At 36.4% G+C, this 19,221-nt stretch overlaps 1 protein-coding gene across 2 annotated transcripts in view; it reads right to left on the bottom strand.

Moving 5' to 3' along the window:
* GLRA3 (glycine receptor alpha 3) overlaps positions 1-19,221 on the bottom strand; it is a 189,228-nt gene that overhangs the window by 145,058 nt on the left and 24,949 nt on the right. For both annotated transcript variants that reach the window (XM_004004453.6, XM_012129216.5), the window contains exon 2: positions 7,757-7,884. In XM_004004453.6, coding sequence (XP_004004502.2) covers positions 7,757-7,884 — 128 coding nt within the window. The remainder of the gene's footprint in view (positions 1-7,756; positions 7,885-19,221) is intronic.

The following is a 19,221-nucleotide window of genomic DNA, read 5'->3' as shown; positions in this document are numbered from 1 at the left end:
ATGATCACTCGTAGGGGAAGCGGGTACTGAGGACTGGCCCTAACAGTTGGGAGCATGATGCCTCACATCGAATGAACAAGACTCTAGGTCTTGCTTCTCCAGTATGCCTCCCACCAGATGCAATAACATCTTCTTAACAACAGAAAGGCAACCTGGCTTCAAAAGCTCAGTTTGATGTGTAGTAAAGTAAATCCCAGTGCTTTCATGTCTAAGCTTTATTGTCCAGTCCATCAGTTATCAGACGTGTTCCTCCCCTGGTTATTAGTACATACAAAAGAGCAGATCTGGTTTCTATTTTTACTGCTTATTTGTTATGTGTTCTCTTCTTCAGCAGAAAGAAAGGTGAAGGGATTCGGGCACCAAATCTTAATTTCAAAAATAGAGCACTCCCTTGAAAGATATACATATGTATATCCACATGATATGTATATATGCATATGCCTGAAATACATATCCATAATAGAATTAATTTTTTAATTTAAAAAATAAGATATGAAGCAATGTGAAAAATGTCTATTGTTTCTAAAGATAGTCTCAGGCTAGATCATAGAAATTCTACAAAGTAAAATCACATTATTTTGTAATTTACTTCATGAACATGAAGGAGTCATTACAAGATTCTTTATCATGAGAGTGAAGTAAACCAATACAACATGGAGAATGGTTGAATGGATAGCAAAAGCTTAGAGACAGAAAAAAACAGGGATTTATTGTAACTGTTCAGATGGGAAATAGAATGACCCTGACCAAGGATAGTGACAATGGAGATAGGTTACCAAGAACAAGATAGATACACTACCATAATATTTATAAAGCAGATATTCTACATGTTAAGCTTCTGGTCCATGTCAGATCATGGCAGGTCATGGAGAAGTCTTTTTACCTTCACTGTTATTATATATTGGAAGGACTGATGCTGAAGCTGAAACTCCAATACTTTGGCCACCTGATGCTATGAACTGACTCACTGGAAAAGACCCTGATGTTGAGAAAGATTGAAGGCAGGAGGAGAAGGGGACAACAGAGGATGAGATGGTTTGATGGCATCACCGATTTGATGGATATGAGTTTGAGCAAGCTCCAGGAGCTGGTGAAGGACAGGGAAGGCTGGTGTGCCCCAGTCCATGGGGTCACAAAAGAGTTGGACACAACTGAACAACTGAACTGAACTGATTATATATACAGCATTAAAATGTTGTATAGAAAATGATGCTCAGAGAAGACTGTAGAACTTCTATTGCCATTACAGAGAGCACCTGTTTAGCAGTTGTTGGTCAATTTGTTACTTCTGTGCCAAAGCAAAAGCTATTACATCCATCTGATATACCTGTATGTTTAGCAACAGAACAAATAACTGCTATATGGCAAGTTGCGCTTTAAAACTGTTCACTACATTAGCCATCACTGGCCTGAAAAGCAAATGACAGTAGCTGCAGATGTTTTCAGCAGCATGTTTTCTTTTAGATGTTTCTTAAATAGAATGTGGCTTTTAAGCTCAGAGGTGGACCAAGGCAAAATGGCAAAGTACAAAGCAAAGCCTTGGCAGTTACATTATTGTGATTCATGTTGGGGAAAAATTGTTCACCAGGCAGATACAGAGCAAACAAATAGACACACACACAAAAAAAAATCCAAGTGTTCATGAAAATGACTCTAAAAATTTTTAATATAATGTTGCATTAAAGCCTCACCCTTATTAAAGATATAAGAAAGCAATCAAAAGATTAAATTTTTTAAAAATCTGTTTAGATTTTGTTTTTATGTTTGTTTTTATTATATATATATATAATAGTCATGTCATGAGGAAAGATATTTTATTTTGATTGACAAAAGAATATTTGATGACTTTAAATCCATATTTTCAATTATGTTTCAGATACTAGAAAAAAGGTTTGAAAAGGATGGCCTGGATTCCTTTTATTCTTCCCCTTACCTTTTATTCCTGAAAAAATGTAGCCAAAAGCCATTCACGTGGGCAGTGCACAATAGGCTTCAAGCTGGGGATGGCTGCGGGGAGTGTGGTCAGCTAGAGCAGGGTGAGGAGGATTTCACAGCACTGGGTGTTGAAGCCTGAATGAGGCAGCCAGGTGTGGGATATTAGAACCAGAGAAGGGTGAGGAGCGTGTCCACATGGGGGCATCCTGGCAAGGGGAGTAACCATCTGAACAGGACTCTCGGGCAGGAGAGGGAGTGGCAACAGACAAAGGAGATTCGTTACGTACTGATCAAACATGTAATCATATTAAAGACAATGGGAGTCAAGACTTCCCAGGTGGTCCGGTGGCTAACACTCCACGCTCCCAATGTAGGGGGCCCAGGTTTAATCCCTGGTCAGGAAACTAGGTCTCACATACTGCAACTAAGAGTCCACACGCCACAACCAAGATCCAGTGCATTAAAATAAAGAAAGAATGACATTCTAACATGTATACTATCATGTAAGAATTTAATCGCCAGTCTATGTCTGACGCAGGATGCAGCATGCTTGGGGCTGGTGCATGGGGATGACCCAGAGAGATGTTATGGGGAGGGAGGTGGGAGGGGGGGGTTCATGTTTGGGAACGCATGTAAGAATTAAAGATATTAAAATTTAAAAAAAAATAAAAAATAAAAAAATAAAAATAAATAAATAAAACAAAAAAAAAAGAAAGAAAGAAAGAAAATAATGGGAGCCTTACTGTCAAATGAAGGAGTTAAAGCATGGAAATTCAAAAACTAGAATAAATGTATGGTAGTATAGCTATCAGCGAGAACACATGGTTTTCAATAGATAGAGATATAAATACACAGATGTAAATTAACATGTGTGTGTGTGAATATTTACATGTATATGTGTGTATATAGGGACACATTCTATCAGGAATCCACTTAGCCAGTTAATCAAAACAAACATCCTCAGTCATGGTAAAAATTTACAAGGTCCACAATCTAATAAGGTGCAATTAGAACACAGCATCATTTCTGTGATATTCCTATCAAGATGCATTATCTAAACTGCATCATGAGGAAACATTGGACTATTGCAAATTGAGAAACACTCTGTTAAATAAAGGAATAATATTTTTTAAATGCCAAGATCGTGACAGAGGAAGGAGGGTCTGTTCTGCCTAAAGGAGACAATGAGAAATGACCCATGAAACATAAGACATGAGTCTAAACTGGATTCTTGTGCTATGGAGCCATTATTTAGATAATTGATAAAATCTGAATGGGAGCTCTAAATTAGATGGTAGCAATATATCCCCTTGATAAGGAAATGGCAACCCACTCCAGTATCTTTGCCTGGGAAATCCCATGGACAGAGAAGCCTGGCAGGCTACAGTCCAAGGGGTCTCAAAGAGTCAGCATGACTGAGCACAATATATCCATGTTAATTTGCTTGTTTCAGTGATCAGACTGTGGCTATCTAAGAGAATATTCTTATCTGTATGATACACCCAGCCATTGGGGCATCAGGTCAACAACTTACTTTCAAGCAGTTTGGGGAAAAAATAGTCTGTGCTAGCTATACTTGCAAATCGTCTGTTAGTCTGAGATTGTTTTAAAATAAAAAAGGGAAATAACCACTACAGAAAGAATATATTAAAGAATAATCAAACAAAATCTAAAAACATATGGTGCAGAATTTAAATCTGTGAATCTTTCAGGTGTTAGTCTACAGTTCTAGAAAGATTTATTATTAGGGATTTTTCTTGTTAAAATGACCTTGCATGATATAAAAATGCAAATAGAAAATACAGCTTTTTCAAAAGAACAACTGTGAATTTTATTCAAGAAAAGTAGTGTCTGGATGGATAGGAATAATTAAAATGGATACAGAGATTCTAACACTTTCCCTGAAAAAAAAAAAATGGGCAGAAATGAGTACTGGGTACGTATACCATTCTGGGGATAGAATGTGTTATAGCAGAATAGACTATATGAAAATTGGGTTTATGAAATGGGATAGAAGGATTAATACAGAGGAATATCACAGATGAAAAGACAGAAAACACAAAGACATAGTGAAGGCAACAGTGTTATTCCTGGATAAAGGGAGTGGTCCCTGGAAACAATAAAAAAACACCAATGCGGTAAATGTCCAGGGGGAATACACAAACAGGTGACTGCTGGCAGTCCTTCCTGCCTGGATCCAGATTAGATTTAAGGTTATAAAGACCAACTGAGGGCCTAAACCAGAGAGTCAAAGAAAAGAAATAAAATCTAGAAAAAGCAAGCAAAATAGTCTGGTGAAATAATATTTTATTGCCTATGGACATCCTCTTATTTGCTATTTGATTGCTTTTTATCTGTTAAACTGGCTTCTAGTTTCAAACGACTCCTGGAAGCTTCTCTTTCAAGAAGGAAGATTGAGCATGGTTGTCTTACTTTCCGAGGACATAAAAATGATCTTAGTGAATAAAAATGAGACTAGACATATCACACCAAAGAGAATGACAGGAAAGTCAGCATTGGTTGAATGATATAAAATATAGAGGGCAGAAGAGATATGAAACAGAGAAAAGCCTAAATAAGTGATGATTAGAACAACATGGAGAAGGAAGCGAACACGCTAAGAGGCACAAAATTCAAAGTCACCATCAACAAGAAAGGAGGTGGGGCATTAGATGGAGTAGCAGAGGGCATGGATACCTGTCCCAAAAGCTCCCTGCCCCCATCCATTGTCCCCTAGAGCAGGGCTGGCCTGGGGTTTCCATGGGTTTGAAGGATGCACTTTTTTTCTCCTTTTGCAGACATAATTTATGAAGGTGATTGGAAATAATATGAGTCTGTAAGCAATGCTAACTTTTAAGTGTTTTCTTTTCCAGCTTTATTGAAATAAAATTGACACACAACATTGTATAAACTTAAAATGTATCAATACAATGTGTTGATTTGGTACACTTATATACTGCAATAAGATTATGACTTTAGTATTAGCTAACACCTCCATCATGTCACATACTTACTACTTCATTTTGTGGTAAGAACATTTAAGATCTACTCTATTAGCAAATAGTATGGATGAACTTGGGCTTCCCTTGGGGCTCAGTTGGTAAAGAATCTGCCTGCAAAGCAGTGGGAGTTCTGGGTTGGAACAATCCCTGGAGAAGGGAAAGGCTACCCACTCCAGTATTCTGGCCTGGAGAATTCCATGGACTATATAGTCCATGGGGTCGCAAGGAGTCGGACACAACTAAGCAACTTTCACTTCACTTCATGTCATAGATGAACTTATTTGCAAAACAGAAAACACGGACACCAAGGGGGATTGCGGAGGTGAGATAAACTGGGAGATTGGGACTGACATATATACATACATACACTACTGATACTATGCATAAAATAGATAATTAATGAGAACCTAATGTATAGTACAGGGAACTCTACTCAGTGCTCTGTGGTATACTACAAGGGAAGGAAATCCAAGGAAGAGGGAATATTCTTATATGGACAGCTGATTTACTTTGCTATACAGTAGAAACTAACATACCATTGTTAGGCAACTATACTTCAAAAAAAATTTTAATAAATTAGAATATACTTCAGGAAAAAAATTTTAAGTATATAATACAGTACTGTTAACTATAACCTCAGGGTTATGCATTAGATTTCCAGAATTTATTCAACTTCTCTTTACAAAAAAATAAAGATTGGGAAAAAAAGAGTTCCTGACAGTACCTCAAAACTAAAGTCATCTCTATTCTGGCATTTGGAGAACCCCAGACCAAAGCCTAGCAACTCAGCCCTCAGCTGAAACAAAGCTGTGCCCAGGGCAGAACCATCTCTGTCACATGTCCTTTCCCTGAGAGAGAAATAGCACAAAGCCACCTCCTTGCACACACACAGCAGACAGAACACGTATCAGCACCCAGGCAAATGGACTTGGTCCCTCCTAAACTACAGAGCATTTCTATTACATGCCAGAAAACTAACAACCGAAAGAGAGTGAACAAGATGAATAAATATTGCTCCTGCAGGAAGAGAAATCATTGGCCAAAAAAAGCAAAACAGAAGAGGCGGAATGCAAGAACGGAGGCATCCAATTAGCAGTCGAGTTAGTGCAAAGAAAGGTCATAACACCTTCTTTGTAAGAGGCCTAAAAAGCCATCAGAGATTAAACAGATGCTCACTGCAAATTACCAATTTTCCTTTTGGAGTGTTTGCCTCTAAGAAGTAGAATTGTGCCAAAGGACTGTTGAAGCTATTCATCACTAATATTTTTGGACAATTTAGCTTTTACCAAGTTCAGGTACATGATATTTACTACTGTCATAAAACAACAAACAGATAAACGTATAAAGTAGCACCTGCCTAGCAACTTGGAGCACCATCTTTCTGTAGTTTGTGTGGCTTCTGCCTGATAAACTGTGCCTCTTCCATTTCTGCTTTTCCCTAAATAGAAAGTTCTACAGGAAACGTTTCAAATCCCAGGAAAGAAGTACTAGCATCTACCTATTATTTTTGCTTTTCAAAATGGAAATAACTGCTTCTATACACATCACTTCTTCTGCCTAAGACCAAATTTTTGAAATAATGATTTGTACAAAACTCTGATTTGTTTTGAATGATTAATTTAGTGAGATACGGAGCTTTATTTGCCAATTCTTTTTTAGCAGACTCCCAGATTATTTCTAAACCCAATTATAGTTATTAAATGCATTCTTTATAATAGTTCAAAATCATTATATTCAATAGGTCTAAGACATAACAGATTTCATACTCCAATTATGGTAAAGGCACAGAGTCTTTCTTGGAGAAACCTGATTCTCAGAAAGGTTTAAGATGAATTATGACTATCCTGGAGGGAAAGAGAATAGTTGATTAACCCATGGAAGGAAAAAAAATAATAATCTTAGTAAGTTAGACGCCTAAGTGTTTTAATGTCTTTAAATATTTAGTTTTACAAATAGCTAACATTTATATTTAATTATTTACTAACATAATTTTCAATGGAAGAGACCATCCTATCTGTGCTCAGGACCAATTTAAAGTAATTTAAGAGAATTATTTTGTGTAATGCATCTTAATAACATTTAAAATATTTAATCTCAAGTAAATCAAAAATTTTTAAATGTACTATATCTTAGAGAAATTACACAAAATCATACAAATAAGTATCACAATTTTGTTTAAAGAAAAATGTCTACATCTAGGGTTTTTATTGATTGTTAATTAGATTGAATATTCTTATTTAATTTTTGCAAATTGTCTGAGAATGTCTCTACCGAGATTATTTTGTTTTCCTCTTACAAAATTTATAAATTACTGAGAGGTCAAACACACAAGTTTTTCCCAAGAATTTTATATTTTAAAAACATTTTCCTATTGCCTAATCATCTATCTAGGTATTTTCTAAGAGTTTTCTTTTGTCACCTTTCTGCTTTAAAAAAAAATTATTTTGTATGGGGGTATAGTTGATTAACAATGTGACAGTTTCACGTGAACAGTGAAGGGACTTAGCCATGCATATATTCAATACATGTGTTCATTCCCCCACAAACTCTCTAAAGGTTTTTTTTTAACTATGTCACCGTGACCATCACTTCATAATGTATAAAAAACAGAATCATGAAGCTGTACACTTAAAACCAACGTAATGTTGTACAATCCAAAGAAAACAAAGTATGATAGCTATTAACACCAGAATATATTTCTTCTTTGACCAACATGGTGCTTGGAGGATTACTGGAAATAAGTATTAGAATTCGGGGGGGAATCAATTTGGAAATTTGTCTTGCTTAATCATATATATTGTAGTAAGCAGAACAATTACCTTTAAAATTGGGTCTGATTCTCGCATCATACCCCGACGTCCTCCCCATTAATTTATCTAGAAAGTCAGAAGGTGACATTGGGGCACTTCGAGACCTTGCACTGTCTGTTTCCTTTGTTGCCACCAAACTGCAAATGAGAGAAAAAAAAAAAGATTTTTATCAAAAAGTCTTCCTAACAGTTGTTACCTTAAAATGTAAAATTAAAATGCAAAGCAAAAAGTACCTTTGAAATCAAACCCCCAAAAAGGTCCATATACTGTAGAATGAATATTATCATGACAGGTGTTTATAGATTTACAGTCAGGATTTACAAGTGTTCACATGTATTTAGCAGTGACAATATTTGTGTTAAGTCTGGATACAAAGCTACTCCAAATTGTTAGGCTTTCAAAATGTGTATTTACCCAAACTTTATTTCTGATTGCAATGTTTAGCTAAAATTACCCTTTGTGATTCAAGCATAAGAAAATGTGAATGTTCAGCTGTAAAATACAGCTCCTATAGCTTTTATAGAGGGAAAACATACTACCTTTTAGGTTTTGAGAATTTTTCTTAACAGCAATAAACTTCTGCCCTAAATATTAAACAATACTGTTTTTTTCATCAATCAGAATGAGTGCTTCCTACATTAGTAACATGTTCAGTTAAATTTATTCTGCTTTCACTTTGTGTCTCTCTTATACAATACATTTTGTTCAGGTCTAGAATGTGTGCATGGAGATTGAGAAATTACCATAAATGTGGTCTGTGTACTTGGCTATTATCCAATGAGAAGCTGTGTCTGAGAAAGGTAGAGGGTTATTGCATTTTTTTCATTCAAACATGTTCCTTAGATGCCCACAAGTGACTGCACCCCCATCCAGCTCCTCGTTTACCTAGGCTAGTCCCCAGAAGGTCTGGGCCTGCTTGCTAGTGTCAAATGAATCTTTTTATTTACAGAGCTTTGCTCTGAAAGTGAAGCAGACTTTCTGAGGACACATGTTTGATATATATATAAATATATTTGACCTGATGTTACTTCCTAGAGGTTGTCAGTCATCACATCCTCCCAGCTCTGTCACTCAGAGCATTATCAAACTCTGAACCTTTGTGGTCACTCTCAGAAGTATCAAGTTATTAAATTCCTCCTGCCAGAATTTCCAACAAGTAGTGAAAATGGGCTTAGAACCATAACCATTAAATTACCTACTACAGTCATATGAAAAGTGAAAGTGAAGTTGCTTTGTCATGTCGGACTCTTTGCAACCCCATGAACTGTAGCCTACCAGGATCCTCTGTCCATGGGATTTTCCAGGAAAGAGTACTGGAGTGGGTTGCCATTTCCTTCTCCAGGGGATCTTCCTGACCCAGGGATCGAACCTGGGTCTCCCGCATTGTTTGTATTCAGTAATTAATAAGCACAACTGTAAAATCTAATATCAATGATAATGTGAGAATAATATTTATGAAAGTATAGTATCACAGCTAACAGCACCTATTAACTCTTGTCCTGTTCTAGAGGATGTATCTAGTTCTGGACAGTCTAAGTCAGTTATCTTCCCAATAACTGTCTTTCTTGTCTCTCTTGCTTTCTCTCTAAACAGAAGCTTCTTCTCTCCCTATTCTGTTGCCTCCATATTACTTTGTAATCCTTTATCTCTGGTCATTTCTGGTCAGTTGAACCCCTTGCCCCGGTGATCTCTGGAAAGTTTTTTCTAAGGTCACAATAATCATCATGAAAAGAAAAATAAAAAACCTACTCTCTTCTCAATAATTCTAGAACTTTCCACTACCACCTGGCTTTAAGAAACTTTTGCCTGTCCTTCAGCATTTGCTCATTTTCCATAGCCCAAGAACAGTGGGCAGAAAAGGGCATTTTGGGGGCTCTCCTGACTACATACTGCTGCTTCTAAACTATTCCCTGGGTTTCTTTTGCAACACCCTTTGTTTCAGTTGTCAGAAAATAAAATTCTACATTTTTTACCAACAAACAAACCAACTTACCTGGATCTCGATACTCTGCCCATCAACTTTTAAAAAATAATACCCTGAACTGGCAAGCACTCACATTTTGCATTTGTGGAGAAGGTTGTCATAGGTTATCTGGGTCAGCTCTGTATGCAGTGACATGTAGCCTTAGAAGGGAAATGCAGTGGTATGTTTGATTGTGAGTGGAAGAGGAAAGGCCGTGTGGCCACAGAGGCAGACATCAGAGTGGTGTGCCCATAGCCAAGGAATTCCAGTGATCAACAGAGACTGGAAGAGGAAGGCACAGATTCTCCCCTAGTGCCTCTGAGGGTGGGCGGTCCTACTCACATCTTGTCTGGAGCCCAGTGAACTCATTGCAGACATCTGGACTCCAGAACTGTGAGAAAATAAATTTCTGTTGTTTTAAGCTACCCAATTTGACTTGTTAATGGCAGTCATAGGAATCTAACAGAAGCCTTCTGGTGAATTTTTTTACTCTGCTTTTCAACTGAAGAATTACTCTTCTGTTCTTCCTGCAATTCATTTTCTTTATTATTTGTTTTAATTGGAGGATAATTACAATAGTGTGATGGTTTTTGCCATACATCACCATGAATTGACCACAGGTACACACGTGTCTCCCACATCCTGAACCTCCCTTCCCCCTCCCTCCTCCCCACCCCACCCCTCCAGGCTATCCCAGAGCACTGGCTTTAGGTGCCCTGCTCCATGCATCAAACTTGCACTGGTCATCTATTTTACATATGGCAAGGTATATCTCTCAATGTTATTCTCTCAAATCATCCCACACTCTCCTTCTCCCAGAGTCCAAAAGTCTGTTCTCTACATCTGTGTCTTTCTGTAGTTTCCATCTCTCTGTTGGTATTTTGTATTTGGTGAGATACTATTGTCATGACTTTCTTTCCAGTTCTTTGGGCATGGTATCCTTTAGTTCTTTGAAAGTACTTTAAAAAGCTGATTTTATGTCTTTGGCTATTAATTGACTTTTCTGAACTAATTCGGTAAAATCTACATTCTTTATAATATATGACTGTGGGAATATCTGTTTAGTTCACTTAGAGACCAACTAATAATTCGACAGTGATTTTTTTAAACTCCTAGGGCCAGTAAGTCTCCCAGTATTTTCTGGGGGCCCTAAGCTCACGGGGCCATTCTTCAACATTGAGTCATGCAGTTGATGAAGCTGCTGTAGCCTTACTTCCTATTTGCACAAAAGACCCAAAGACCCTGGAGGGAGTGCAGAGTCTTCTTGGTATTCGTTTGCTAGGGCTCTCTTAACAAAGTACCACTGGCTAATGGTTTAAACAACAGAAATTAATTTTCTCACAGTTCTGGGAGCTAGGAATCCAACATCAAGGTATTGGCAGGGTTAGTTTCCTTCGAGAGTCTCCCTCCCTTGCTTCTAGGTGGCCATCTTCTCTCCGTGTCTTCACATGGTCCTTCTTCTCTGTGTATCTGTGTCCTAATCTCTTCCCAGAAGGACACCAGTCACATTAGGTTGGAGTCTACCAATATGACCTCATTACACCTTAATTATCAACAAATAAAGTCACATTCTGAGATACTGGGAGTTAGAACTTCAACATGCAAATTTTGGAAAGATGCAGTTCAGCCCACTATACTGGATCTCATGACCACAGATATATGTGTGGACTTCTAGATGCCCAGGAATATATGGGACTTTTCAAAACCCCTAGGGATATTTATCATTCCGCTGCTTTTTCTTTCAAGCTTCTTGGTTAGGCTGTTGTTTACACTTACTGATCTCTACTGCCTCAGGTACCTGTGAAGTTAAGAAATACACAAACATCTTCAGGAAAAAGCAAATGGAGTCTCCCAGAAAACCTCCAGACAGGTAAAATCAGGGCAATTTCCCAAGAATATGATTTTAAAGAAATTCAAACTCCATTCTGTCCCCTCTGGTAACTACCAGGCTGCTGTTCTGACTGTGACTGTGTGCTATTGGCTTACAATGCTACTAAGGAGCTCAGGAAAAAGGAAGGGAATACGGCAAGTTACAAGCCAGAAATCCCATTGTTCTTACCAAGGTTCAGACGTTTTCCTTGATTAAACTACTTCATGGATTACTGCAAGTCTCTGATTAATTACCAGAGTTCTGAAAAAGCTGATTGTCACTTTTTTTTGACAGTTTTCTCATTGCTTTCATGGAGGAAGGAGTTTACAGAAGTTGGTATTCCATTAATTTTGCTATCACTGTTCTGACACTGTCTTCGCAGATTTCTTTTTGTATTTGTTTTATTGTATTTATGAGTTAAAGAACCACCATGGATGGAGCTCACAGTTAAATCCATCTTTCTCTGCTTGGTACTTACTTGTGTTTACTCCCATGGTAACAGCTAATTCCCATAATACTATTTTGCAGAACTCTCTAAAAACTCTTTTCTTGTAAGTAATGTAAAGATTTGTTTTTAAAAGAAAAGATACAGAGTTTACCTTTTGGGTTGCCCCATAATGAATAGTCAACAATTTTAATTAACTAACAGTAAATATTCTACCAATAAGAGAGAAGAAAGAGGAATGAGAAAGAGAGAAATATCAACATGAGTTAAATATCAACATGACAAATGTTAATTGATCATTTTCAAAATTTGGCTACCTATATTTTCAGATATATTAAGTATTATATAGCACATTAAAGAAAGAAAACTGTGAAGGGCAACAAATGTAATTAAGATTCATACTGCATGCTTACAGTTTTAACAAAATAGAAGCAATTTGATTTTTTTAGGCAGATAAATGCTAAATTTTAATGATAATTGCTTGCATTCATACAGTACCTACCTTCCAAAAAAGTCTGTCTTTTCCTAATACCTTTTATTAACCTACTTATAAAATAATTTTTTCAAATGTTACATCTAACATTAATCTTAGAATAAGAGGCTGGGAAGAAGATGGAAGAGGAGTAAGATGGGGAAATCACAAGCCTCCCCCCAAATACATCAAAAACTCATCAAGATACAGAACAACTCCTACAAAGCAACCTCTAGGTGACAGCAGAAGACCCCAGGCCTCCAGGGGGACAGGCTAAGCTCCCTGAAATGAGAACACAGGCACAAGTCACCCCCAGCAAGAAATCAACACACACCACCCAACCAACGTTTCCCTCCAAGGGCAAAAATCAAAAGGAAGAAGTAACACAACCCTAAAGCCTGGGTAAAGGAGACCCCAAGTGGAGCAAGTTAGAAAGAAAAAAAAGATTAAAATACAAAGAAATACAGCACAAATGAGAAAGCAAAGTAGAAACTCACAAGACCAAATAAATGAAGAGGAAATAAGTCATCTCCCTGAAAGAGAATTCAGAATAATGATAGTAAAGATGCTCCAAAAAAAAAAAAAATGATAGTAAAGATGCTCCAAAGACTTGAAAATATAATGGAGAAAATGTAAGAAGCATTTAACACAGTTAATACAATCACCAAGGACATAGAAGAAATAAAGAATAAGCAAGCAGAGATGAACAACACAATTACTGAAATTAAAAATACTCTAGAAGGAACCAGTAGCAGAATAACTGAGTCAGAGGAACAGACAAGTGAACTGGAGGATAAAATGGTGGAAATAACTGCTGAAGAGCAGAATAAAGGGAAAGGAATGAAAATAATTGAATAAAGCCTCAGAGACCTTTGGGACAGTATTAAATGCACCAAAATGCAAGTTATAGGGGTCCCAGAGGAAGAAGATAAAAGAAAGGCACTGAGAAAATTTTTGAAGAAATTATAGTTGAAAACTTCCCCAACATGGGAAAGGAAATAGTCAATCAAGTCCAAGACATGCTGAGAGTTCCCTACAGGTTAAACTCAAGGAGAAACACATTGAGAGACATATTAATCAAACTAACAGAGATTAAGCACAAAGAAAGAATATTAAAAGCAGCAAGGGAAAAGCAACAAGTAACATATAAGGGAAAACCCATACAATTAACAGCAGATCTTTCAGCAGAAACTCTACAGGCCAGAAAGGAATGGCAAGATATATTTACTAAGTACTAAAAGAGAAAAACCTACAACCACGATTACTATACCCATCAAAGATCTCATTCAAAATTAACAGATAAATCAAAAGCTTTACAGACAAGCAGAAGTTAAGAGAATTCAGCACCACCAAACCAGCCTTGCAACAAATACTAAAGGGACTTACATAGCCAGTAAACACAAGAGAAAATAAAGACCTACAAAAACAAACTCAAAACAATCAAGAAAATGTTAATAGGAACATACGTATCAATAACTACCTTAAATGGAAATGGATTAAATGCACCAACCAAAAGATACGCACTGACTGAATGGATACAAAAACAAGACCCATATATATGCTGCCTACAGGAGATCCACTTCAGACCTAGAGACACATACAGACTGAAAGCCAAAGGATGGAAAAAGATATTTCATGCAAATGGAAAGCAAAAGAAAGCTGCAGTGGCAATCCTTATTTTCAGACAGAATAGACTTTAAAATAAAGAATATCCTAATAGACAAAGAAAGACACTACATAATGATCAAGGGATCAATCCAAGAAGACATAACAATTGCAAACGTTTATGCACCCAACATAGGAGCACCTCAATACATAAAGCAAACACTAACAGGCATAAGAGGAAAAATTGACAGCAACACAAAATAGTAGAAGACTTCAACACTCTACTTCCATCAATGGACAGATCATCAAAACAGAGAATCAATAGGGAAACATAAACCTTAAATGAAACATTAGACCAAATGGATCTAACTGATATTTTCAGGACTTCCCATCCAAATGCAGAATACTCTTTCTTCTCAAGTGCACATGGAACATTCTCCAGTATAGACCACATCTTGGGCCACAAATCAAGCCTCACCAAATTTAAGAAAATTAAAATTGTATCAGGTATCTTCTCTGACCACAATGCTATGAGACTAGATACCAACTACAGGAAAAAAATAGCAAAAAACACAAACTCATGGAGATTAAACAATACGTTACTAAATAACAAAGAGGTTACTGAAGAAATAAGAAAAGAAATCAAAAGATTCCTAGAAACAAATGGCAATGAAAACAGGGTGACCCAAAACCTATGAGACTCAGCAAAAGCAATTCTAACAGGGAGGTTTATAGTGATACAATCATACCTCAAGAAGCAAGAAAAGCATCAAATAGACAGCCTAACCTACATCTAAAGCAGCTGAAAAAAGAAAAACTAAAAACCCTCAAAGTCAGCATAAGGAAAGAGATCATAAAAATCAGAGCAGAAATAATTGAAAGAAATGATGGAAACAATAGCAAAGATTAATAAAACTAAAAGTTGGTTCTTTGAGAAGATAAACAAAATTGACAAACCACTAGCCAGATTCATCAAAAAAAAAAGGAGAAAAATTGAATCAATAAAATTATAAATGAAAAAGGAGAAGTTACAACAGACAACACAGAAATACAAATGATCATAACAGAATATTATGAGAACCATATGCTAATAAAATGGACAACCTAGAGGAAATGGACAGATACTTACAAAAGATCAGCCACCCAAGACTGAACCAGGAAGAAATAGAAATTCTGAACAACCCAGTTACAAACACTGAAATTAAAACAGTGATCAAAAACCTCCCCCAGAACAAAAGTCCAGGGCCAGATGTCTTCACAGGGGAACTCTATCAAACATTTAGAGAAGAACCAATGCCTATTTTTCTAAAACTCTTCCAAAAAATTTGCAGAGGAAGGAACACTTCCAAACTCATTCTACGAGGCCACAATCACTCTGATACCAAAACCAGGAAAAAACAACACAAAAAAATAAAATGACAGGTCAATATCATGATGAATATCGATGCAAAAATCCTCAACAAAACTATAGCAAACAGAATCCAAAACACATTAAAAAGCTCATACACCATGAGCAAGTCAGGTTTATTCCAGGATGCAAAGATTCTTCAATACACACAAATTAATCAACATGATATACCACACCAACAAATTGAAAGATAAAAACCATATAATCATCTCAATAGATGTAGAAAAAGCCTTTGACAAAATCCAGCATTCATTTATGATAAAAATGCTTCAAAAAATGGGCATAGAAGGAACCTACCTCAACATAGTAAAGGCCATATATGAAAAGCCCACAGCAAACATAATTCTCAATGGTGAAAAACTAAAAGCTTTCCCTCTAAGATCAGGAACAAGGCAAGAGTGTCCACTCTCATCACTATTATTCAACATAGTTTTGGAAGTCCTAGCTATGGAAATTAGAGAAGACAAAGAAATAAAAGGAATCCAGAACGGAAAAGAGGTAAAACTCGCACTGTTTGCTGATGACATGATACTGTACATAGAAAACCCAAAAGAAACTATCAGAAAATTACTAGAGCTAATCAGCAAATTCAGCAAAGTCACAGGATACAAAGTCAATACACAGAAATCATTTGCACTCCTATATACTAACAATGAAAAATCAGGAAGAGAAATTAAGGAATCAATACCATTCAGCATTGCAATAAAAATAATAAAATATCTAAGAATAAATCATGTTTGGGAATGCATGTAAGAATTAAAGATTTTAAAATTTAAAAAAAAAAAAGAAACAAACAAAGAAAGTATAAGAAAAAAAATAAAAAAAAAAAAGAATAAATCTACCTAAGGAAACAAAAGACCTGTATATGGAAAACTATAAGACACTGATGAAAGAAATCAAAGATGATATAAACAGATGGAGAGATAGTCCACGTTCCTAGGTAGGAAGAATCAATATTGTGAAAATGACTATACTACCAAATGCAATATACAGATTCAATGTGATCCCTTTCAAATTACCAATGGCCACAGAACTAGAACAAAAACATTTACAATTCATATGGAAACACTAAAGACCTCAAATAGCCAAAGCAGTCTTGAGAAAGAAGAATGGAGCTGGAGGAATCGACCTTCCTGACTTCAGACTATACTACAAAGCTACTGTCATCAAGACAGTATGGTACTGGCACAAAAACAGAAATATAGACCAGTGGAAAAGACAGAGAACCCAGAGATAAACCCACGTACCTATGGGTAACTTATTTTTGACAAAGGAGGCAAGAATATACAATGTGGCAAAGACAGCCTCTTCAATAAGTGGTGCTGGGAAAACTGGACAGCTACATGCAAAAGAATGAAGTTAGATCACTACCTAATGCCATACATAAAGGTAAACTCAAAATGGACTAAAGGCCTAAACTTAAGACCAGAAACTATTAAACTCTTAGAGAACAACATAGGCAGAATACTCCACGACATAAATCAAAGCAAGATCTTCTATGACTTACCTTCTAGAGTAATGGAAATAAAAACAAAAGTAAACAAGCGGGACCTAATTAAACTTAAAAGCATTTGCACAGAAAAGGAAACTACAAACAAGGTGAAGAGACAACCTTCAGAATGGGAGAAAATAATAGCAAGGGAAACAACTGATAAAGAATTAACTTCCAAAATATACAAGCAGCTTATACAACTCAATATTAGAAAAGCAAACAACCCAATCAAAAAGTGGGAAAGGGAGCTGAAGAGACATTTCTCCAAAGAAGACATACAGATGGCTAACAGACACATGAAAACATGCTCAACATCAGTCATCATCAGAGAAATGCAAATCAAAACTACGATGAGATACCACTTCACACCAGTCAAAATTGTCAACGTCAAAAAGTCTACAAACTATAAATGCCAGAGAGGGTGTGGAGAAAAGGGAACACTCTTGTATTGCTGGTGGGAATGTGAACTGATACAACCACTACGGAAGATGGTATGGAGACTCCTTAAAAGGCTAGGAATAAAACTACCATAAGACCCAGCAATCCTAGGCATATACCCTGAGGAAGTCAAAACTGAGCAAGAAACATGTACCCCGATGTTCACTGCAGCACTATTTACAATAGCTAAAACATGGAAGCAACCTAGATGTCCGTCGACAGATGAATGGATTAAAAAGCTGTGGTACATGTATACAATGGAATACTACTTGGCCATAAAAAGAAATGCACTTGAATCTGTTCTAATGAGGTGGATGAAACTAGAGCCCATTATACAGAGTGAAGGAAGTCAGAAAGAGAAATATAAATATCATACACTGACATATATATGGAATCTGAAGAGATGGCACTGATGAATTTATTTTCAGGGCAGCAGTGGAGAAACAGACACAGAGAACGGACCAATGGACAAGGTGGAGGAGAGGAGGGAGAAGGGGGGATGTATGGAGAGAGTAACACAGAAATTTACAATACCATGTGTAAAGCAGATAACCAATAGGAGTTTTCTGTGTGACTCAGGGACCTCAAACAGGGGCTCTGCAACAGGCTGAGGGTGGGGTATGGAGGGAGATGGGAGGGAGTTCTTGGAGGGAGGGGACATGGGTGTACCTGTGGCTGATTCTTGTTGATGTATGACAGAAAACCACAAAATTATGTAAAACAATTATCCTTCACTTAAAAAAAAAAAGTTTAAGGGTTAGAATAGAATAAGGACATTAAATAAAAAACTTTTCATCTCCTATCAAGCAATCATTTATTGATTGTAATGGGTTATTATAAAAGTTTCATATTTGGACTAATGTGCAGAATAAGACAGTGAATATTTCCCAGTAGTTAGAGATGTCCACTGTATATTTTTTTCTCTAATTATTACCCCACACTCAAGCTAGTGGTCAGTGCTAACATGCTAAAGACATATTATGTTGTAGTTTGTATAGTGTGTCATCACATTACTTAAGAACCCCAGGAATTCTGCACCCCTAGGGGAAGATAACAGGATTACACAATCAGCGTATAATATTTTTTGTGGTTAATGTATGATTCCACTAATGGTTATTTCTGCACTTGACTTTTAACACAGAGAAATATAGAGTAGCAACTGTATGCTGTGTTCTACTTGCTTCCTCTCTGTATGTATCTGAATAGAAGCAAGATGACTCACCACCATCTTACCAGATAGTAACTGAGCCTCTTCCACAGAACACATACACACACATTATACCTGCACTGTCCCAAATTCCCGGTGGAATATCTTAAACTCTATTACCAAGAACTATCTGCTCTCACCCATCTCAAATTATTTGAATAATTAAATAATAAAACCAAGATTATTATCTTTGGATAAGATGAAATTATTTTAATAACGGAATACTAAAACCAAGAATATTATGTTTGAATAAAATGAAATTATTTGAATAAATAATGAAATCAAGAATACTATTGTTTGAATAAGATGAAATAGTTCTTGATTCTTTTAAGATTAATAAATTACTGTTTTAATCTTTTAATATTAATTTAAATTCATTTTAATTTTAATCTTTTACTTCTAAAGATTCATAGTTTTAACTCAAAAGGAATTATCAGCAAAATTACATTGATTAATTTGGCTTAAAAGCATTTCTACACAGGCTATCCCTTCGCTTCTGAAAGTGATGGAGGCTGTGCATATGGGTACAGCTTCCAGTCACCTACTATTCTTGCTCTGATATATTTTTTCTAGA

The sequence above is a fragment of the Ovis aries genome, chromosome 2, assembly GCF_016772045.2.
Source record: "Ovis aries strain OAR_USU_Benz2616 breed Rambouillet chromosome 2, ARS-UI_Ramb_v3.0, whole genome shotgun sequence".
NCBI lineage: Eukaryota > Metazoa > Chordata > Mammalia > Artiodactyla > Bovidae > Ovis > Ovis aries.
This window is presented reverse-complemented; position numbering and strand designations above follow the sequence as displayed.